Source organism: Dermacentor variabilis, chromosome 11, assembly GCF_050947875.1.
Source record: "Dermacentor variabilis isolate Ectoservices chromosome 11, ASM5094787v1, whole genome shotgun sequence".
In the NCBI taxonomy this organism is placed as follows: domain Eukaryota; kingdom Metazoa; phylum Arthropoda; class Arachnida; order Ixodida; family Ixodidae; genus Dermacentor; species Dermacentor variabilis.
This window is the reverse complement of record NC_134578.1, coordinates 81494724-81518822: the sequence shown is the minus strand read 5'-3', so window position 1 is coordinate 81518822 and position 24099 is coordinate 81494724. Positions and strand designations below refer to the sequence as shown.

At 49.3% G+C, this 24099-nt stretch overlaps 2 protein-coding genes across 2 annotated transcripts in view; both read left to right on the top strand.

The window, feature by feature from the left end:
• Nucleotides 1-24099, top strand: part of LOC142563351 (protein dispatched-like) — a 451755-nt gene that overhangs the window by 416635 nt on the left and 11021 nt on the right. The gene's annotated exons all lie outside the window — the stretch shown is intronic.
• LOC142563715 (chromobox protein homolog 3-like) lies at nt 22111-23826 on the top strand. The gene has a single exon (XM_075674311.1). It carries the CDS (start codon nt 22461-22463, stop codon nt 23022-23024), a length of 564 nt encoding a protein of 187 aa, XP_075530426.1. The 5' UTR covers nt 22111-22460; the 3' UTR covers nt 23025-23826.

Below are 24099 nucleotides of genomic sequence, written 5' to 3'. Positions count from 1 at the left end.
CCCAACCCTTACAGCGCGCACAGGCAAGATAAGAAAGCTAAACACAGAGGGATGTGCCACAAGCACGACTGCATCATATGCGCAAAGTAAAGCGTCTTATCATGTGGCATGAAAATATGTCTGGAGTATAGAACTGGCCTCAAAGCTCCTTAATTTTTTTACATAAGTATGCGCCATTCATACGGCTTTAAGAAGAAACCAACCTTCTCATAACGTTACCGTCAGCATTCTCGATGCCGTTATCACCATTTTTCCAAATATTCTGCACCACTGGGGTGCGCAACTGGCCCAAAATGATGCGCCTCCATCGAAAACTGCGGCCCGTCCGCGGGAGCCAAGGAGAAAAAGCGTGTCGTGCGCAGCGCGAGCGCGGCCTGCGCGCAAGAAGAAACGAGGAGGAAAGTGCTGCGGGGAGGAAGATGTCGCTACTTCCAAGTTATCTAAGGGTTTTAGGCCCCGCTGGCCCCTCCGAAAGGTTGAACGCGAGACAGTTTGTGGCGCCACCCCGCGGCTGTTGCGGTATCTACGCTATGCCTTTCTACGCTACGTGCAGCTGTCGGGTTTAGACGGGCAGGGCAAAGATTAAATGGGTTCCCAGTTTGTTAATTCATTAGCATTAGGAGTGGAAAAATGGAAAAGGTGTATGTGTGTGAAGTGTGGGAAGTTGGTCCCGTGGTAGATGTAGCGAGGCGATGGGAGAGCTTAAAATGTGTATGCGTCTATGTGTGACGTGTGCATATATAATGTCATGGATACGGGACCCCAAAGAGATGCGATGTAATGCTGACGAATTTGTCTAGCGTTTACCGCTAAATCGCCACTGAGTCCTTACTTTAGTTCGCAGACGTATACTTTTCGTTTATTTAACTCACATGAGCAATAATTGTACTGCTGAGAATATTCTCGGTGATCACAAGATCACAATATCAGTCAACACAGCCGCTTGCGATGACGCCGCATGACGACATTGCTGACGCGAGAGCAAGCGATTTCCTACCAGTAATTTTGACACGAGATTGTAAATTCTCTGTTGCCTGCAATGCAATGTTATTTCGCTCACATGTTTATAGGAGCCTCGTTGGCAGCCTCGTTGGCAGCCTCGTTGGCAGCCTCGTTGGCAGCCTCGTTGGCAGCCTCGTTGCATTTTTCTTACCATATACATTAAAAATGGTTCCGGGCCCTTTAAGGTCCCAGAGCTACATTGGGTCTGTGGTACAGATGCCGTGATACCCGCCGCGGTTGCTCAGTGGCTATGGTGTTGGACTGCTGAGCACGAGGTCGCGGGATCGAATCCCGGCCACGGCGGTCGCATTTCGATGGGGGCGAAATGCGAAAACACCTGTGTGCTTAGATTTAGGTGCACGTTAAAGAACCCCACGAGGTCGAAATTTCCGGAGCCCTCCACTACGGCGTGCCTCATAATCAGAAAGTGGTTTTGGCAAGTAAAACCCCATAATTAAATTAATTAGATGTCGTGGTGGCGGCGTGCTGAATTATTTTAAACCACCGGGTCTTCAATAACGCGGCACACGAGCGTATTTGCCTTTATCGGAATGCTTCCGCCCGAGTTGGGAATCGAACCCTCGACTTCTTGCTCAGCAGCAGAGTGCGATAGCCATGGAACCAATGCGTCGGGTATATTCGTGCCAAAAGCGTTTGGGCTGCGCACTTGGCGGTGCGGGGTTATTTTGAAGCAGCGGCTCTCTTTTGAGCCGTTTTAATAACTGTGAAATGGCGGCTTCATTGCGCCGCGCACAAACGGAGCGGCGTGATAAAAGCACAGGGACGACCTGATTGAGGCGCTCGGTTGTTTTACTACGGTTAGGTTAGCTGTATGTAACTTCGCTTGGTGCGAAGTTAATTACCGCGGTGTTTGCTCTTCAGAGTGCGCGCGGTCTCTTTCCACTTTTCTCGCACAAAAGACATGCTAGCCTGGCAGTCTTATTTTTCCTTTTTTTGCGTTATATGTACGGCGTGAAATATGCGCGCACAAAAAAACTTGACGTTCCAGAGCAACGCAAGTCGAGAAGCTGGCAGTGCTCTACAAGGTCAACTCGTGGGAGAAAATAAATCAACGAACAACAAAAGATGTAGCAGCGTTCTTTTCGCCGGTAACACATAAAAACGCTGTCCGGAACATATATCAGCGCGGTCCTGTGTCTTTCCTGCTTTCTTGGTCTTATTCGTCTTGCGCTGCCGCCTTCAAGATGTTCAACCAGTGCCAACGTGCCCAAACGTCGGTTCTTCTATGGAGAACGTGTGAATCTCGTTGTGAGTGCGTACGCTGTAGCGCGAAGTCTCCGCTGAAAAACTGGAGATGGAGTGAACCACGTGACCGCTTCAGGTGTCTTAGACGCTCGGTCCAGCTTCGGTGGCACACCGTAAAATAATTTACACCCTTAAGAGTGAAAAAGGGGTGTAAATGTGTCTGTAACTCGCACTCTTAGGGCGTGATTTATATAACTGACACCCTAGGGGTGCAAGTTATAGACGCATTTACACCCTTTTTCGCTTTTAAGGGGGTAAATTGCTTTGCAGCGTTGCGTAGGGTCAGCAGAGGATGGCCTGAAAGTGTAAGATGTGTTCCGGGAGGTACAAGACTTCGTAATAGCGGGGCCAACAACCGTATGAGGTTCTTAAAAGAGGCTGCTGCTCTTTTGATTCATGAAGTGCCGGGCCACAGCGGCACGACAGCGGACCAACTCCAAGCCGCTACTGTATAAGGTGTCTCACCTGCCGGTATACTTTCTACTCATTTGTTGGGTCGCTTGCTTGTTGTTTGTGCGTTTCCTTGCTTCCTTATTTGTAAACTGCTCTTACTCCTTCTGGAATACTCTGTCATTGTTTCGCTTACATTGTCATTTACCATCTTCTTCTCTTCATCCACCCCCCCTCCCCCATTGTTCCGGTCTTCAATTACGATGTTTTATATCGCCTTGTTCCTCAAGAATAGCAGGCGTTGTGTTCGTTATGGTGGTAGTTGTCAGCCTTCTCATTCCGTTCTTTTTCTCGTCTGTCTATTTGTAATTTATGACCTTAAACCAAGTAATATTAATTTCAACAGCAATATGTGCTCTAGGATATTCAGTCAATTTGTCCTCCGGTCTGCGCGCGCAAACCTGCGCAACCTATACGCACTGCTTGCGGATGTTGGCAATTTATTATATTGTATAAAATGTATGTGGTTCAAACGTTTCAGAGAACGCCGATGTCACGTCACGTTACATACGCCTATGTTTTCCTCTCGATCGCCGTCGCTGGCGGGGCTCAGTCGCCGTTTTAGTGGCGGCGACAGCTCGGGGTCCGTGCGCCAAACGTGTCACAACTTGCTCGGCATTTGTACTTTCCTGTAGACTATGGTGTAGACCGTTTTATGGAGGGCGCCGCCATTTTGCGATCACAGCGCCGCCTGTCGTCTGGCGCCATACTGGTATGTGGAACCGCGCTGGAGGGTGCACTGCGATGTCGCCGTTTTAGTGGCGGCGACAGCTCAAGGTCCTTGCGCCAAACGTGTCACAACTTGCTCGGCATGTGTACTTTCCTGTAGACTATTGCGTAGACCGTTTTATGGAAGGCGCCGCCATTTTGCGATCACAGCGCCGCCTGTCGTCTGGCGCCATACTGGTATGTGGAACCGCGCTGGGGGGTCCACTGCGAACGTGCTCTTGACGACTAGTGGTAAGTTTTCGCGATTTCCTGAGAGTTGTCAACAGTTTGTTTGAATGGGGAAACCTCTTACCGTGTCGTCACTAAGCTTTTAGCTTCGATATAGCCGCAATACCGAACGACGACGGGCATAGAGGGGCTCCGCAGCTCTGCCCACGATCGAAATAGGAGGCGAGTCGAGTCTGAACATTGTCGATACGTAACGTACATACATGTAACGCGTTATTGTTGTATGTCTAGCCTTGAACTTTATTAAGGTATCACTCGATCAGGCGACAAGAATCAGAGGTGTCTCCGTGTGTCGTGCGGTGTGCCGCACCAGCGTACATACCAATGCAGGCAATTGCGAATGTCTGAGGAAGCACGTTTTGACAGCTTTCATGGTCCTAAAAATTTTGCAGTACAATTTTCTAAACATTGTTTATCTGGCACCCGGGCATCAAGCTTTACAAAATAAAAAGAACTGTAAGACAACTCGATGGAAAGGGCTGTCACCGTAGGTAAAATGAGCTAATGAATTGGGGTTGCGAATACGCCGCAATAAACCAGACGCACGCGACGCGTTGAAAGATTATGCGCATTCTTAGGCCTCGAACGCTTCCTGTGCGTGCGAGGGCACCTCGCCTACTCGAGAGAGCTGAAAAACGAACTACTCTTTGCAGCAGCAACTTTATTTTCTGCAGTAATACAGCGCGCGATGAGCAGCGTCGACAGCTTGCCGGCGAGATTCGGAAGCGAGGGAGAACGCAGCTGAACTAGGGCCGGCCGGCACACAGCTTTGGTTACAGAATAGGAAAGAACACACCTTCATTTCTTAGTCGGCACTACTGCTCTTATAATACGTCCTCGGTCAACTTCCGCCAGAAGCTACTGAGCACGAGGTCGCGGGATCGAATCCCGGCCACGGCGGCCGCATTTCGATGGGGGCGAAATGCGAAAACACCCGTGTACCTAGATTTAGGTGCACGTTAAAGAACCCCAGGTGGCCGAAATTTCCGGAGTCCTCCACTACGGCGTGCCTCATAATCAGAAAGTGGTTTTGGCGCGTGAAACCCCATAATTTAATTTTTTTTTTTACTTCCGCCAGAACGTTGGTTGCCAAGCATGATAATCTTAGAAAACGTTGGAACAGAATAAGTTCAGTGTTTGTGCTCGGAAAAACAGTTAGCTTCATCCATTCGCAATAGTTGACCGACTCCTTTCGTATCCCAGTCTGATCATTTGTGCCGAGTTTCGAGTTTGTTGCCGAGCGCTCGCAGGGAACGAAACCTTCCGAACATGCACCCTATGGAATCGAGCCCTTTCTGTTCATGCTGGCGGCAATACGAAGCGGACGTTTCTCTGCTATCGCAGCGGCGGTGTCCACGAAGTCGCCGCTACTGAAGATACACCTCACGCGTGCTTCCGAAAGTTATTTTTGCAGCCGAATGCAGCACACTGGTAGCCCGGCGACCTTGAGTCACCTGACGTCGCAGAAATCACAGACAGAACACGTTAGAGTCGCACTCATTCGTAACTGAACCGCTCCATTGCAAGTGGCCGCTGGGAGAAAATGGAATCCGCACATACCAGGGGCGAAGAGGAGAGCGGCGCGGTGCGCTGGTTCGAGGCTACGTTCCTCCTCGCCGATAAGACGGTCTATAATGCATGGCTCTCCCGCCACTGAAATCATATATAGATAGAAAGAGAGTGAGCAGGAAGTGAAGGAAAGGTAGATATGGGAACAAGACTCCCAGTTTGCTACCCTATACGCAGGGCAAAGGGACTACGGACTGAGAATAAAGAAAGAAAGAAAGAAAGGAAGAAAGAAAGAAAGAAAGAAAGAAAGAAAGAAAGAAAGTAAGAAAGAAAGAAAGGAAGAAAGAAACGAAGATAATGCACTCGGAAGAAATCAGCCACACTGGCGCTGTCGATATAATGCCCAGATTCAGGCTCTCAGTTCGTCGGCGGTTACGACCTGCCGACGAACTGGAAATCGTATACGGTGTTAGAGGGAACACCTGCTTTTAGATTTTTCAACTGTGCAATAAGAATGACAGTTAGTACCTGAATTTCTCCAATCTTCGTGCTTGAGCCTTCAAGCATCATTGAGGCGTTATTTATTGCACTTTATATTTCCTAAATTTCCAAGAATTCGTGGCTTAAAAGAAAAAAAACACAGCAAGGCGGTTAACCTCTGCGCACTCGCCTAATTATTGCGAATTCTTGCATTTATGACGCAGTGTCCTGTTGAAAGTCATTAATCTGCGAACTCTCACGGCTATTTGAAGTTAAACGGGCGAAGACTAGGCTAGTACAATTCCTAGGCTAATCCATATATCGTTCGTCATTCCCATGTTGGCTGAAGCGACAGGCTTGCAGCTTCCGTACATGCTAGCGCTTGGGTCCCCTCTAGTAATTTTTTTTTAGTAAACCCTATCACTGAAGTGGCTTAGTTCTCTGGGTGACGGTTCTGCCTACTAATCTGTTTCAAGATTAGTATGCAGATGACCGTCAGCACAGGCAGTCATGCGCCGCGGCCGAGCCTCCTGTATAGCGCTGTTATTTGCTGGAGAGCTGCACTGCCTCTGAGCGAGTGAAACAAAGAAAATCTAAAGAGGAATTTGATACACACAAAAAGAAAATGAGGACAAAGGGACTATGCGAAGACACATGTGGCTATTTGTTTAGGGATCGTAACAGCTTAACTCTCAGAAAGAACACAAAAAGTGAAATCCATTCATTTTTCATGCCCACTCCGCATAAGCGTGGGCGTGAGTGCGTCTTCGTTCATTCCTTTTGTCCTCGGTTTCCGTGTGCTATCCCTATAAACCAAGCCACGCGGTACCATCTTGCCCCAACACTGAACAGCTACCCTCGTGATCTAAATAGGAAGCTGACGAGTGAGGGAGAGATATTTATTGGTAACATAAATATATTAGATGCGATCAACTTACCAGCAGAGGCGTCGTATTGGCGCACTCTAGAAGAGAGAAAGAAAAATAGGGAGGAGAACAATGGGGAGAGGGTGGTGAAGAACAGTAATATGACGACGTACTTTCGAGGAGCGAAATGAGACGAAGGGAGAGAAAGGGGAAGAGAGAAGGAAAGGCAGGAAGGTTAACCAAGTTGCAGCGGGTTTACACCCTACTAATGTAAAGGTTAACAGACAGGAAGAGAGCGGCGTGGATCAGAGAGCAAACGGGAATAGCCGATATTCTAGTTTGCATTAATAAAAACGACGGTGCTGGGTAAGCCAATTAATGCATAACCGGTTGTCCAATCGGGCACATAATCGGTTGGATAATTAGAGTTAGACAGTCGGCGACAATGGACGGTAAGCGCAGTCGAGGACTGCGGAAAATTAGGGGGGGGGAGATGAAATTGGGGAATTTGCAGCCGCGAGTTGGAGTCAGCTAGCGCGGGACGGGGGTAATTGGAAATCGTTGTAGTGGACACAAAAAATTGGCTAACGATGAACGCAAAGGGTGGTGACCCCGTCACGCGTTCTGTTTGCTGCCATACCCCCGCGGGAAGAGTTTTGAGTAGAACAAACAGAGAAGAAAGGGGAGAGGACACTAGCAGCGTGCAGAGAACGAGAGGGAGGTTCCCGATTGAGCGGCGGACCTCGGCAGTTGCTCAACCTATCACTGGAGCACTGTGCATCACGTTGGCCAGCACTCCTATCTTTTTTTTTTTTTTTTGTCCCCTCGTTACGAGGCACAGAACAAATCAATGAGGACAAGTGGCTCTCCGCTATCAAGAGCCCCGATGCCGGTACGCAACTGTGGGCTGTCCAGAGGGCCCACGATGCGGCGATCGGGCACGGCCTGACTGTCCCAGCGTGGGAGCGGCCCGCAGCGCGCTGAGTCGCGTACCTCAGGACCTTCATTAAAGTTATGCGTCCATTGATCCATGTCCGCTATTATAATTTCACGCCGTCACCCTATATACGTACGTTTACTGGAGCGTGCTTGTTATGCACGTGGGAAACTCGGAGCCATCGAGGCCGGGTCAAGTTGCGACACGGCGCGAAAGACTCGGGAATTGCTGACGGACGATGATAAACGAGCTCCTGGGAGTGCGCGCTGTGACACCTCATCCGTATTACACGGGCGCGGTACGCGTGGTGATTGACGTCCTCATTCTGTGTAGGCCGGCCCGTTAACGCAATGGCGTGCAGTTAGGCATTTCTGTTTTCTTTTCTTTTCTTTTTGAAACAGTGAAACGAAAGTTAGCGGACAGTATTGGCCCGGCGCGCGAAAGAACGCTAAAAGCCGTACAAAGGACTTTGGATGTTTTTTTTTTCGTTTTTTTTTTTACGTAAGATACGCTAGAGCTGCTTGGGAGACGATACGTCGCTTAAACCCCTGGCGTTCCGACGTCATCTCGCCGCTCCGTCAAGGAATTTGGCGTCGTCTGCTCGGGTCTTACGTGATTGTTTACACCAAGTGATTATTTTGCATCGTAAAAGAATCGAAGACGTAAAAAAGCAAGTTTCGGGAACTCTTCCTGTGCCAGAGCGGGAAAAAAGTGTATATGTGGGAAGTGTGGGAAGCTGGTCACTCGACAAAGATTATATATATATATATATATATATATATATATATATATATATATATATATATATATATACACACACATTCAGTAGCGGCCCGTAAGTTGCACATAGCTCCTCTGAGAGGCAGGACGTGTCTCGAGTGAGCTCCTGAACAACGCTTTGCAATGTGCTGAACGCGCTTTACATTATGGATCCGAGACCTCAAGGAGGTGCGACGTAATGCCGCTAAGTGCCCACAGGACTTTTTTTTTTTAAACTTTGTGACATAGCACTGACGCACCAGCGCTTAAATTCCGACGCGAGATTTAAGATAGCAGGAAAGTTTGGCCTTTCTTTATTCTCAGCTAAGCAATCAGCCCTTTTCCGCCGAATGAAATAAAAAAGAAAGAATTGAGCAGTCCGCCCTTTAATGCTGTTTCACGTCCCGAAGAAAATGCAGCGTTTATGCTACAAGACATGTTCTAGAGAGAGAGATCTGGACGCGAGCGTTGCAACCTGCCTAACATTCAGTACTTCAGGTGCATGCTATGTGAAGCAACGTCATCTAGTAGCGATGATGGGAAGTTTATTGGGACAATTACTCATCAGTAGCGCAACACTCGCTTCAACGAGGGTGGACTCGCTGTACTGAGCGTTCGAAATGCCTAGCCGTCTTCTTCAGCCGAGACACAAGAACCCGCGTCCTTGGGGAGTGCTCGCAAAATAACCGGTGCCCCCAACTGTTCGGTTCCCAGATCGCTTTCCTTTAGCGCGAACTCCTTCTTTCTCGCGCCGTGCTGCGAAAGAACGCGAAAAAAAAAGAAAAAAAAGGAAGGCATATGTAAAAAAAGACTCCGGGAAAAGGGCGCGCAAAGCCACTGCCGGGGTTGTTTTGCAAGTCCGGGCATGCATCGGACGTGCGTGCCTCCCCCCCCTCCCCCTCCCCAATCCGTGAATACCGAAGATAGACTCGTTCCTCAGCTCCTGTGGGGGTGCGAGCAAACAAGCTGTGCCCGGCTTGGCTTCTTGCTTGTGAGCCGAGTTCGGAACCGCGCGCGGAATTCTAAAGACGCCCCCGCTTCCCCCACCCTGTTAGGCAGTTTTTTGGCATTCTTCCTTTTCCCCGGTCTGTTCGACCCTCGCGGCGACGTTGAGCTTGTTGAAGGGCCGATTGAATGCCAGAGTTCGTTCCGTTCGCATCTCGGCAGAGCGTGTGGCGTACGTGAGGACGAGATTTGTTGTTTAGTCGCCCCGACAGTTCCTTGTGCGTGCTGTATTTTTGTCGTTACCTGTATTGCTCCTTGTCTTTTTTTTCGTTTTTTTTTTCGTCGATTATGCACGGTAGCTATGTAGTCGGCCCCTCAGCGCTTAGAGGGAAGTTGTTCTCCATGTCTGTTACAAGTGGCAGAACCCAGAAAAGGCTGCCCGCGCCCGCGATGAAGACCAAGATCGTGCGCACGTTCCATGTGTGCGTGCGTGGGCCTCTTTATTTCCCTGCGTTGCTGTCCTTTGAGACCTCCGACTGTAATAATAATAATAATGAGGTACTGTTTTCGTTAGGTAATCAGTGACTGAATAAACTTGAACTTGTCAGATGTACGTGAACATAAACATGCATGGCGCATAATAACGGTGACAAAGTTCCACAGAGCCCGACATCCAAGCCAAGTACGTCGCTGCGGTAAATGACGAGGCAAGTGTTACATAAGCTCGGCTGCGACGATCGGTACGACACAATTTATAAATCAGTAAAACTTCCTCAATGAAAAAAATGCAGTATTCTGCAACTCCAGGGGTAGAGTAACAATCCTTGGGAGAAATGAACAGTGGGTGGTTGTAGCTAGCTCCTGTGGTAGTTGAGCTGTAATTGAGATAGCCGAAGCGAACGCTTAAGTGTCAGGAATGGTGAAGTTGTAAGCTGTAAAGTCCTCAGTACATTTGCATTGATCGACACTGTCCATGGACATTTTAATTCCAAGCTATGTTCTCCCAGTCAAGGGAGATTTTTTTTTTTGTCTCTCTGTGTGGCGTGTATGTATCTCGTCGTTTTCGTGAGTCAACGAGCAGACAACTACCGCCATCTGCAGTCAGTGATGGGAATTCTGAGATAACTGGTCGAGAATCAGCCTGTGCGAGCGTCTCCTCTTTCGACGCGTGGCCTTGATTCGCGGCGCAAAGCGAGCGTCGAATCATTCCGACGTCGGGTCCTTTTGGCCGCTGTGACTCGAACGAGCGTCGCGCTGGTTTTGCCGGTTCGTTTTCTCCTCGGCGCCTTGAAACTCTGGGCAATAGGAAAACGACAGAGCGTGTCTCGGGCCGCTAGGGCTCCACCAATTCGACGCCCGTTGACGCCTCGCGCTGCAGCGATTCTCGCCAAGTGGCCGCGTCAACCAAAATGGCCCCGCCTGAAGAAGCTACGGTGCTATTCTTCGTCAGCGTTGATGTGCCTGAAGGTTTAGATGCAGTAGCAGAGCGGGGGCGCGGCAAGGAATACGTTCGTTCGTTCGTTCGTTCGTTCGTTCGTTCGTTCGTTCGTTCGTTCGTTTGTTCGTTCGTGTGTTCGTTTGTTTGTTTATTAGATGTATTGAAATAGGCAATAAGAAAACGACAAAGCGCATCTCGCGACCATTAGGGCCTCGACAGCTCGACGCGCGTTGGTGTCTCGTTCTGCAACGATTCGCGCGATGCTTCGCATTACGTAGATGCCAACTACGGTTGAGTCTGCTAATTTTATGCAACCAGGATGTCTCAGTGTCCTCCTCGCCCGTCGCCTCGTGCAGAATGGTGACAGCCGTGTTGTCAGCTATACGGCGTGTGCCCTGTTCAAGCCCACTCCGCGGTAGCCTAGAGTGGTGACGTGAGGCGGTTTTTCCCCTTTGTGCAGTGCCTCTGATGTAACTTCGCAGTTTCGTTTCTCTGTTTTCCTCGAGTCTGAACGAATGACGCCAGTAATGTGACACATGACATTCGCTGTAAGACGGAACACGTGGAACGTGTATCGCCTAAGAAACATTCCGTGTTGCGCAGTGAATGACGAAGCAAAACAAGAAAGCGGGAACTAGTAGGATCGTGTCGGGACATTTCCTTCGCCGACGTTAGTATTGCGTTGGCGTCGCATATTCATGCGGTATGCAAATTGAGCGATGTACGTCCGACGCGTGGTGCTCCCTACACGAAACCGCATACGTGCGTCTCCCGAGCGCGTTTATCGACCGGACACCACTGGGCCTTTGCGAATTACCAATCTGCTGAGCGGACTTGCAAATATCCGGAGAAAATTTTCGGTAAGACTTTGTTCGAGGGCGGAGAATCAATTAGCTGGACGCGGACGAGAAACGAATCTAGCTCGGGCTCAACGGCGTATGAGTTCTACTCATGCACTTCGCATGATAACCAAGCTGTGTTCTACGGAGTTCCGAATAATTGTTGCATAAAACATGCCACTCATCGATAGGGAGCTAGTCAGAAGTTGTGTGCTCGGACGACAAGCAGCCGTGTTTGTAGAAAGATGTAAAAAACTAAAACTCGTTTGGGTATAGCATATATCTGGTGAATCAGGCGACCTCCGTTTCCCATGTAAGCAGGGCCAGTGAGAAAGGTCACATGGTCGTGAGCTTAAGTCCTATATTCATCTGTGCGTCTTGGCATTGTGAAAAAAAAAGCAGGAAGAAAAAATATGCAGACCTTAGTGATTCCTGTGGCGCCGAATTCGTTTATGGCGACAGCAGCAGGCTGTCGTGGTGGTCCACAATGTTATCAATGACAAGCTTCATAATGATGATTACGATGATGATGTCGTTTAAAAATATCACAACCACACTATGAGGGATAGAACACGAATCGGGTGGTGTCAGGATAACAAAAAGAATAATGATAATACCTTCGTGCTTGAATGCATAAAACGCCGTTTTGTTAAGAAAGTAACTGCATTTATCCACAAAGTTCATGAATTGATATCTTGAAACTGACGTTATACTGGGAATTCGTTCCAAGTGGTTCTGTCTTGCGAACTCCACGGGTAGAATTTCTGAACTGAAATATGTGCCTTAAGGTTTTTAGTTAAAAACTTCATGAGTGAATTTTTGTTAATTAGTCAATTATGCATTTCAATTTTTGCCCAAGTAGTGTCCGCCACTTGGAGTAGACCACCTCGTGAACGACAATTATGGTATCTGCCACAGGCAACCTTTGAGGATTTTTGAAAGTATTCGCTGAAACACCCTGTATGTGATGGTGTCGGATGCCAAGTCAAGGGTGCAGTCTGAGATTGCCGGGAGAGGAGCATATTTTAATGGAGAGAAAGGAGGAGAGGTCGGCCTGGAGAGCGTGTCTCTAGCGTGCTACTCCTCACTGGAGAAAGGGGAAGTGGGAAGTACAGGGAAAGGTAGGTGGCGGGTGATTATGTTATGGTACAATGAGCTACTATGCGCACGTCCAGTATGCGGATGCGCACTGTAGACGCAATACACGCAAGTGTAATCTTGTCCACGCAAAAAGTAATCTTGTCACAAAAAGTTATTGCGCAAACACATTTCGCACTGACTGCATGTCTCAGAGGTTCAATAGGCGATCGTCTAAACCAGTATCACTTAGAAAGTTCAAAAGACCTTCGTCCTGCTGTGAATGTAAATAAATTGAAGGTCAGTTGCTGAAGAACGTCCAACACTTTTTAGCTCACTGTTCGTGCTTCTACTGCGCTCACATTTTGTCGGAATCTCAGCTCTGATACCGTCGAAAACTTCTCTTTGTGCCTTTCTTTAATACAGATCATCGATCCGCCTCATTTTCTTCAAGCAAAGCTTATCGTCCATTGCGCAACGTGCTTCGTCGTTAAGACTAATGAAGTATTGTTTCAGAGTCCCAGTACTTCGCAACTGCTGAATTCGAATGCGTAGGCAGACCGGAGTAGGTGTACTCTATACCTTCAAGCCAGGCGGTTCATTGACCGCGAGAAGGCGACGCCAGCTTGCAGCAACTGTCGTAATGTGCCGTCTGGTAAATTAAAGGACTCATGTACTGCAGGGGTCTGTTGCAACGACCCCCCCCCCCCAAAAAAAAAAAAAGAAGCTCAGGACGTATCGACAAGACGTCGTCTGTCGCGTCGCCATACTTCGCGCATTGATGGTTCTTGTCTTTCCGGTGACTTTCATCCCGGTGGTGGCTTGCGTGATGGAGCTGCATTGCATTAGTTTCAGCCCACGTAGCGCTTTAGACACCAAAGTTAATTATTATGGAGAAAGAGAGGGAGAGAGCACGGAAAGGGGAACGGAAAATGCGTGGAAGCTAGCTAGACTTTGTCAAATTTGCGATCCTAAACGTGGGGATGAAGATGAAGGAGAGAGAACAATTTCGAACTATGCGCGTGCACTGGGTACCTATTTCCGGACGGTCACTTTCGGTGACATCGATTTCAGTGCGCGCTTATGGGCCGACTGTGCAAAACCGGATGAGCTATAATTGGCTGGTTGAGCAGCATACGTCATGCGAAAGTCAGTGAAGGGATCGTCCGAGAATACGCCACCTTGACGATGCCCAGCGTAATTCTGGTCGGGCACTCTACATAATAGTCTGTCGCCTTCGAGTGTTGCAGAAGACAGAGCCCCGTAACTATTGCGGAAATAACTCAAGAGGCGCATTGATGGCGCGTCCACTGGAGCATGACGTCTCCCCTATGGCGCCACGGGGATTTCTGCCGTCCGCTTGCAGGAGGGCTGTGCCGGGGGCGCTGCTAACTGCAGCATGATTCGGCCCGTTAAATTATAGTTTCCTGCCGAAGAGAGAGAAATGATGATAAAGAGAGGGAGGTCAATCAGATGCACTTTAGGTTTGCTACCCTACGTAGCGGAAGTAGGGCTAAGAGATGGAGAGAAAGAGATAGCACTGGAGGCGCGTACATTCGAATGTGCGCATGCAGACGGCGATGAGCGTTCATAAAGTCAGTATTATGCAGTATACCGCATAAGTTTTCAACAAGCGCACGCTGATAGGCGTCAGAATGAGCGCCCGTCTTTCTCTGTAGTTTTAGCGGAATAGAGAAAGAGTTCTCTGCATAGTACCGTGGAACAGCGCTGTTGTAAGGGTTGTCGGTCGTAGGGAGGAACTTGGGGGGACAGAACTAGGCGAGCAGGATTTATTTACATGTTTTTACATTAGAACAAGGGATAATTCGACAGCCCAGCGTGACTCCCAAATGGAGCCGCAAGACGAAGCCTACAGCATGCGACCACGAAGCTCCAAACACACTGCTTGTCGAGCACACAGCTCACGAGCACGATAACAGAGCACGCTGACGAGCGCTACCCTAGCAGCGACAAACAGCTGCTTATAAACACTCCGTCCTCCCTCGATCCCTAGGTGAGGGAAACGTTCTACCAGTCGTCGTACCCGAGCTGCCTTTTAGCGGTAGGGCTTACACACACACACGTCCGCACAGGTTTCACGGTCCCCACCTACGTCAGACGGCCTTCGCAGAACTCGGGGCTTACGTCTGGAATGGTGCGTGGGACGGTGCCTCCAAATACGTTCCCTCGGGAACTCCCCCGCTCACGGCAGACCAGGTCGGCGGTGGCGTGTTCAGTCGCAAAGCCTGGTTCGTCGAGCTCATCTCGGAAATTCCGCGACGAAGAGTCGCGGACGCGGCGTATTGTCCTCCGCACACAGTAGACTTAGCGGCGCTCTTTGGTGTCTTGGTGTGTCACCATATTCTTGGTGCTGTGCGCCACCGAATTCCTCTGTTCGACCCACGGGAGGGGTTCTGCAGCTTTGTGTAACCTTCAAGGTTTCACAAAACTGCCGAAGGTTCCACAAAACATATAGTTGGGTGAGTTGACTTGACGTGACGATGTCAAGGTTGTCTGTCAGTGGATGTCTGAAGCTCAGCACAAAGGCAACCACTTCAGAAGAACGAGGAAGGAGCACCCGTTGTCTCGATGATAGGCACGCAAGTATGCATTAACAGCGGCAGGGTTCATCATAACGAAGATGCTCTTAAGTGACATTCAATACATTTCGAAGGCGTGTTCATCAGAACAAGGCTACAACAATGGCATTGCATAATAAAATTCAGACATTCTTAGGACTGACTTACTACAGCAAAAACGGAACAGAATTTAGTAGCACACCGTGGCTCATTTCCACCCCCCCACACACCACCTCCGCCTCTAATAAAATACTAGGGAGTTTTAGAATTGGGGCCCCAATAGTTTGGGGCCCCAAAGAGCTTTTCGGCTGTTAGCGTTGGGGCACGTAGGAGTGAAGAGTTTTAGAATAGGGTTTTACGTTTGCGGATAGCGTTTTGCGCTGACAGCGCCAATACGGCGTCAAAGGAAAGCTATTAGAAATAACTAAATAAAATATACCATTTTATGATAGGAATAATAATTTTGACTTGCGCGTATTCGCGTTTAATTACAATTTAGAGGTTATTCTGTAAGCAGCAAACAAATAGTTGCGGTTAGTTTTGAGCAAACCAACTTTACTAGCCTTCACCAGCCAAGCTTAGCCGCGTTAGGCCTACGAGCCATAAAATCCACAATCGAATTCAAAATCAGCGGCGTCTAATGAGTCAATCTTCATAACACACGCTAGTTGAGAGAAAGCGATAACCGCAGTCACTTCTCCTAGCTTGCGAACTTCACGCGTTACCGCGAATCGAACCGAATTTTGTGCTAGGCTAGAGCCGTCGCTTCGATGGGTGCCGCCATGTTTGCCGACGCAAAGCTTTTGGGGCCGCTATTTGGGCTCCCGCTAAATCGGTGAAATAGCGTTCCCAACGCAAAACCCAAACGGAGTTTGCGTCTTGCGCATGCGCAGTGGCTTCGACGCTATTTCTTTGGGGCCCCAAAACGTTTGGGGCCCCTATTCTAAAACTCTCTACTAACTCACGTTTTCATCGTTGCAACATCATGACAGTGTTTAAAGTGTGTGCGTGGGGGGATGAATAAAGGGGTTGCCCCTCCCCCTCCTTTTTTTTTGAGCCCCTGTCTAATGGTGACACGATGGCGAGGGCACTATTATTAGGGAGACAATGACCACAGCAAACTCTTTTTCAATCTTTCGATTGCTTGTTGAATCTATTGTACGTCAGCGCGAATCTGAAAGGGACGAAAAGGCGCAAGCGGCTTGCTGAACCGCACTTCTAGTGCCCCCCTGTCGCAGTAATAATAAACGGCAATCCCGCGTTAAACGACAGCACACAGTCACATGCGGCATCCTTTGGCGGACCCTCGTGCACTCTTGAGCACACTTTGTTACATAATACGCAAGCGGTCCCCCTGCGCAAAGTATCAGACGTTACGGTCACATGCTGCAGAGCAGCGTCCTTGGCTGACAAAATGGAACACCGCCGATATGCCGACGCTTTTGAGGCACTTACACGCGAAATACCTGTCAGCGGATGCGCACGCAGTGCAACTGCCAGTGTCGAGCCTTTATTTTGGGGCCGGCCCAGCTTCTTTCATTCCTTCGTGGCTGCTCTAGAGTTGCAGTAATAAAAAAACGTGACACCCCACTTAGCTGTTTTCAAGCGCTTTCAGCTGCCCGTGCTGCTTTATTAAAAGCGAAGCTTTCTTTGGCATGTAGTTATCCGCCTCACATATATTCCAACATGAGCGTTGGATCTGCATAATTTGTGTGCGTGTTGTGTTTACTGCAGCAGTCGCGTTCGCACGCATTATGTGGAGAAAGTTGTACCATAGATCTCATTTCCGTTGTGTGTAATATATTTGTACGGTTCACCAGGCAAGTTTTGAGATTGTCAAATATGAAGATGCTATGCAGTCTTTTGGACCATTGTACATTATCTCAAAAAAACTGGCCAAGAGGTATTGTATACGCACTTTTGCATTCTCTCCAAGTAGCGCAAGCTTGCTCTCGTAGTATCGTGTGCTATAGTGCTGGACCGCTTCATCTTGGCTTGAAGGCCCCTTATACCGCGCATGTATAGTGTTTTACTGTAGGGATCGAACAGGGAATAATCGCACGCGGCCAAGTCAAGACTAGCTGTAAGGTGGGTGAGTCAGAAGTTTCAACAGCTCTGCGTGGATGCCACGAAACTGTAGGGTGCCGTTGGGTGGGCGTGCATACGGAATTTCGTGGTGCAACGCGATCCCACTGAGTCCTGTCCTTGGTCGCCTGCCGTTCCTGTAGCTCGAAGGAGACGGACAGCTGTAAAGCAACACCGGCCACGTTCACACGAACGCGACGTTGTCGAACCGAATTTCTTAGCGCGTCACAGCAGTACTTACGCGGCAGCGTTCACATATGCGGCGAATATCCTCCGTCGTCCGAAACAAGCCCAAACCTGTGCCTGGGGAGAGCGTTTCGCCGGCACGTGAGCGGAGGAGGGCGCACTCTCTCTCCCTTGACGCGACACGCCAGCATTTTGCGTCGCTCTCCTGGCATCGATGCGATTCGCCTTCCCAGTGCCTTACCGTCATTTGCGTGGATTCAGTGCGCCATTGCCGCGTCGTTCATGTGTAAATGCGATAACAGTCCTGTGTTTCCCTCTATAGTCGGAGACAACTGAAGTCTGCAGTGTAGCCCCGCCCGCGCCCTCATAACCGCCAGGCACTGTTCCTCCGCGAGGCTGTAAATAGTTCGTACTTTAAGCTTTCCCTGTTTCCTAAATGAGGCGGTAACCACAAAAGTAAAATTATAAGCGCGCAATTTTGTACGTTTTCACTCGTCTATGATAGTGAAACGTTGAAAGTCTTAATTCTTTATTGAACTCAAATAAAACGTTTGCTTCGCTGCAGCTATTTATTGTTAATAGTTTTTAGCGCAAAGAAACGCATAACACGAGAGAAGGTACACAGAGCACAGCGCTATATGCAACACCAACACTACATGCAATACCGACTGGCCCACCGTCTGTTTTGCTGAGCTATTTATTGTCAAGTTTCACTTCAGTTGGCAGTGAAGTTTCATGAGTAAAACGGGGTCAAGAGTGAGATGAATTGTACCGCGGACTTTTACAGTGAAAGCTGCATATGACTAATCTTCCAGTTGTTTCGGTGTCCGGCAGCAATTTCTAACAAACCCATACGGGTGCATTGCAGCGTCGCAGATGTCAACGTGTAGAACAGGTTTGAACGCTCGCCGTAAACAATACAGTGATGTCAAGGCTATCGCAGTATATAAGCAGGAGAGGTACCGGCGCTGAAGACAGCTGCGTTATCGATGGGGCGGACACGTATTGGGGGACGAGCTCCACCACTGGAAAAGCTGGCGCCACCGTCGGCGTGACGTGGCATGAGGGATCACGTGGACACAGCGGCCGCGTCGGCTGCTTCGGAAGCGCCGAAGCGAGCTGAAAACGAAAGTTTAAAGTCCCACCTGCGCTGCGGTTCTGACTAAGTGGTGAGGCTTTCCCGCCTTGGGTGTCTGCTTGACAACATTCAGAATCACTATAATAGGTAGTGGCTGCCCTTGGAGGCGTGCAGGCCAGACATGCTCGGTGCCGCAGTGCCGGACGTACGCAACGGAGCCTGGTGTCAGCCTTATTCATACGAAGCCGCAGGACAAGAAGCTGCGTGAAGCTTGGCTCGTGAAATTTAGAACCGGCAAACAGCCGTCGGCTACAACTCAGGTATGCGGCAAGCACAGACGCGAGGAATATTTCTGCTACGACGCCGGGACTGCGATGTTCGATGAGTAGCAGAAAACGCGCACTGCGACGTTCGCCCGCGCTCCCTGCCCGGCTAATGTCACGGCGGTTTGGTCCATGAACTTGTTGATGTTAGACACTGGCAAGTTCACTGGAATGGAAAGGGAGTGGTCAGAAGCACATTAAACAAAGGCATATGACACATGGTCATGATCGTGTTATGAATTAACGCACTGGACTACGAAAAAGAAGCAGCGCGAAATCACCCGCTGAGTGCATACAGTGCGACGCAACCTTAGAAATAATATTGAAACGTCCAAGTATTTAGAAGAAAAATAGATATTGAATCGTCGCGACGGCTCATCCCAGTCTTCGTAGGCGTCGAAGCCCCTTGTTAAAACAAAATTGTTTTTGAACAAGTTCGGATAACGTCCACGCAACAATGGTTGCTTGTGGACTGTCAAATGCTCATACGCTGCGGCCTAAAGCTCACAGCACGTTGCGAAAACGCTCTCAGTGAAAGCGAAACATTGTGCGTAGACATGCATGCAGACGCGCAGTCGGTCGCCGCGAACCCGTGCGATCGTTGCATGCATTGCTGCTTCGTTCTGTTATGCGCCATTTGGTAATACACACCAGACCGTCCACTATAAGAACGTATTTCACATACTTTACGCTCAGCGATTGCCTAACTTTCACGCAAGAAGCCGGTTCAGGAGACTCCATCGCGGCGAACGCGCGCAGTGGCTGTCACTGTACGTATTCAGTAAAAAGATAGCGTCTGTAAACGATTCTGTGCTTTCAGTCTGCCCAAGATGATTATTTCGACAGTAATAAAGTTCCCTCGTTTTTGGAGTACTTACAGAAATGTACAGGAGGGCTGCCGCGTGGCGTTTTTATTAAGCGCCGTAAGCCAAACCTATGAGGAGCGTGCGGCGTGATCCCTCATACTACGCAAGGGAGGCGCTTCCGACAGATGGCGACTCCGTAACTCCTCGCCTCCAATAGTTCGTACACCCGAAGAACAACATGCGTACGATGAGCGCCAGAGGGAACAGCAAGGAGAATGTAAACGGCGCAAACTCGAAACGATCACCGACGAAGAACGTTCCCGCGATGCTGAACGAAAACGACAATCGCGAGCCCGGGCACCTCCGAATGAGCAACGACGCCAGACTCGCAAAGCAGAAGGTGACAACCATTCCACTCTGTGAAGATGGAATGGCAGCGAAAGCTGACGACAGTCAAGGCTCTCGAAAGAAAAGCAAAGGGCTTTCGCTGCCATTCCATCTTCACAGAGTGGAACGGTTGTCATTTTTTAAAGAGTAAAACGCTCAAACTGCGTACACTTTGACCATGTCTGTTGCACACCTAATCGCTTCCGACGATGAAGACTCTTCAAGAAGAGCAGACGTTCTGGAGGTATCAAGTACGGCGCCATATTGAAAAGGTCTCAGGACCATAGAGCCTCCTACAATAATTTTTGTAGGAAACTCTATGCTCAGGACGACGACAATTTTGTTTGCTTCTGTGATTGGCTGGCGGAGTAACACAACCTCGTGCGGTCCACCGTTACTTTACCAGACTAGGTTCACTTTTTAAACTTCTGTGACTGCGTGGAGTCACCACCGATCCTCGCATATCGTGGCGCTGCTGTCGCACTTTGCTCGACCATCACGGCGCGGACGAGGCAGCGAAATGACAAAATTGTAGGGTGACATAAAAAACTCCCGATAGAGCTTTCTGTTACTCAATACGTGCTACATAAAAGTTTTTTTTTTTTCCGAGCGTGAAAGGAGCCCGCAAATGCACGCAGAATTACCGCACGACTGGCCGCTCGTGGCACTTAGGAGTAACGTAGGCGCGGTCCGTGTGCCTTGATTGCCAACTCCTGTTCTTTTTTTTTTTTTTAAGTTGTATGCTACTGTAGAAAGATGTCGGAACACGACCCCTTTTTCCGTAGGAAATCGCCGCCATTGCCAAAACTCCGCTGACACTTTTGGTAATGGCTGGACTGAGGCCACCTGCTCGGTAATCCATTGAGCGACAATAAAGTTTTCCCTCTCTCTCTCTCTCATTGGGAAAACAAGCAAATAAAAAGCATTTGTTAAATAATTCCGGCTATTGACGCCTGCAGCGATACCAGAAACCGACCCTGCGCTGCCTCCTCCGAAAATGACCATCGTTTTCGTCGCACCTTTCAAAATATTGCGTTTTTGCCCATTTTCCATAACATGGGCACACATTGGGATGGAACTTTTCTGACGTCGCAGATGCCATTTGCGAGGCATTTTGAAACTACTGGCACGCTTCAACGTTTCTTGAAATGTCACGTTGTTGTTTCTTGGCTCGCTGCGGTCTCCCACTCGACTTCTGTCCGCGGTGTGGTTCTGCCTCTTCTAAGTCATTGAAACGTGCAGAAAGTTTTCGCTCGGTAAGGTGTAAGAAAAACCCGCTCCGAAAACATTACATTTGCATAATTGCAAACCGCTGTTAAAATCCCGAAGCTCTATGACTCAGGAAATGCTCTTTCCTACGTCATTGTAGATGGCGACCGAGTACCAAACAAATATGGCATTATGGCGAACAAGTCCGGCAGGGTGAATCAGAAAAGGGAGCCGCTATCGACCATGTCTTCTTCTTCTTTTTTTTTTTTGGAAATGTATTGTTTGAATGATGACGTCACAGAAAATGGTTCACTGATCCCACACTTCCCACTGCGATCTTTTCCGTGGTAGAGCTCGAAGCACTTGAATGCGCACGGGTCCGGCAGCGAAGGAGTTGACGGTTATTTGCCCTCGTGAAACATGACGAAACAAAAATTACTTCGGCCTTGATTCCTGTGCTTCCTAGTTTTGTGATTGTCTTCCGATTTCTAATTGTTTTGCGCCGCGTAAGCAGTGCTTACCTACGCCCGCGAATATTATTGCTGCCCCGTTTGAGAGCTGCAACAACAAAAAAAGAAGGCTAAAAAAAAAAAGACCGCTTCATCGTCCCGGCTTGCAAACAGCTTTATTCGTGCGTTAGAAGCCTCTTCGTGGCCTTTACTGTACTTGCTTTTATTTATCTATTTATTTTGCTTCTTTTTTCTGCTGGAAGCGACCAGCAAAAGGTCGCAAGTCAACAACCTCCAGGACAGTAGAAGTGTGGCGGCCTCTGTCGTCGATCGCGCGAAACAATCCGCGCGGCAGTGCGCTCGATTCGCGCATGACGTTGATTTCGACCCTGCACTGACGTGTGCTTTACGTCACGATCGGTTCATCGTTCGTTTTCTGGCGCCTCCATTTTCGTTCGCAGCCGCAAGAGAGGCGGTCGAAGCGAACGCGCCGCCGCTCGAGCGCGAAACCGGATTTGCCTGGGTCGCGGCGAGTGCTCGGCCAATAGACAGCGCCGCAGCATTCAGCCGTTTGGCTTTGGATGTAGGCTTAGCGCGTCTTGCGTTTGACCGGCGGCAGCAGTAGCTTGCGTAGCGCGCTTTTATCCTGTTGTTTTGTTGCCAGCGCGGACGTTCGACCTCTAGCTTTGTGGGGCTCGGTTTGCATGGCGCGCGTGCCTTTTCAGTAGCGCGTGCCACCCGGTCGTCTTCGTCAGCGTCACTGGGGCGGCGTGTGCGGCCCTAAACCCGCGCTCGGCGCGCAACGCTACTTTTCCCGGGCGCCCCCACCACAAATGGAACAAACCGGCAAGAGGTCCGACAAGAAACGAACGCACAAGGACGGCACGCCGGCCGAACCGGAGGAATTCATCGTCGAGAAGATACTGGACCGGCGCGTGCGGCAAGGCAAAGTCGAGTACCTGCTCAAGTGGAAGGGTTACGGTGACAGCGAAAACACCTGGGAGCCCGAGGAGAACCTCGACTGCCCGGGCCTGATCGCGCAGTTCGAAGAGAAGCGGAAGCAGAAGGCCGAGTCGCTGCAGCCGTCGGCGGCCAAGATGAAGGACGACGCCGACGCTCCGAGCCGCAAGAAGAAAAAACAGGACGGCGGTGACGCAAAACCACGTGGTTTTGACCGCGGCCTCGACCCGGACCGCATCATCGGCGCCACGGATTCATCCGGCGAACTGATGTTCCTCATCAAGTGGAAGGACTGCGACGAGGCCGACATCGTGCCTGCGCGGGTGGCCAACGTGCGCTGCCCGCAGGTGGTGATTCGGTTCTACGAGGAGCGTCTCACTTGGGACACTTGCGGCGGACGCGACGACGAGTCGTCCGAGAAAGCGGCCAAGGCTTAGCGAGTGCCCGCCAACGGCAACCAACCACTTTTGCGTCCAGCGCCCCGTATTTCTTTTTTTTTTATTTTGGCGGCCTGGACGGTGGCTCTTCCGGAACAATTCGTACCTACAGCCTCCAACTCCTGTTATCCCCATTTTATTTTTTCATTTGGTTCCGTACCCCAGCGATACGTCGTGTGCGTGTGTTCGTGTTTCTTTTTTTTTCTAAGCCTTCTTTTACAACCTGAGGTGCCGGACGCTATGTGAGGAAAAAAAAAACCGTTTTCCTGCGCCGTAACCACGACCGGCAAGAAAGTGTCATTTTTTGGTTTGTTATGCATTGGTTATCGCTAATTGTAACCGCATGGCCTTCACCGTGTGTGAGATAAGGCGTCGGCAATCTTTGTTGTGCTTTCTTGAAGCCGTCATATTGGAGCGCAGGCGTCCGATCACGCAAGCTTCCTCCCCCCCCCCCCCCTTTTTTTTTAAACCGTTGCTGTACTGCTCACGTTGTTGCAACCGTATTGTGTTGGCATAACAAAAAATTGCGCCATCCTTTTCGGTCGCCATTCATCGAGTCTGTATCGCGATAAAAAAAAAAAAAAAATTCACCAATGTGTTTTCCAGCAACGAAGCATTGTTCCATTAGCGATTTGAGATGATTGTTTTCTAGGTTGCACTACTGGCGTCTTTTTTTGTCTTTTTTTCCTATGCACATCCTGCTCATTTTTGGTTTTTTGAGTCGTTCGTTGGGGATACTGTAATTGTATAAAACAGGAGGTCATTAAAGAGAATTCTTTCTTCAACAAGTTCTTTGGGCAAATGACAGTGTTCCAATATTTCTTTTTTTTTTCTCTCTCTCTCTATGCCTGTCGGCATCTGGCAGCTGTCAAATGTGTGCCAGCTTTTGATGCCAATGTTGCCAGAGCTGCATATTTCTCGTCTCTTCAGCTGCTCTTTTCTATCGTAGCAGTTTTGCCTGACACTGTTGCTACAGCTGGGCATTTTGTTCTAAGGAACCATCACTGGGCTCTTGCCTTGTTTAAATTTATAAAAAAGTGTTTCGTAAGGTATGACACCAGCAATAAGGCAGGCA

Excerpts from the sequence above, each read along its gene's own strand:
- LOC142563715 (XM_075674311.1), top strand. The coding sequence starts at position 22,461 with ATGGAACAAACCGGCAAGAGGTCCGACAAGAAACGAACGCACAAGGAC.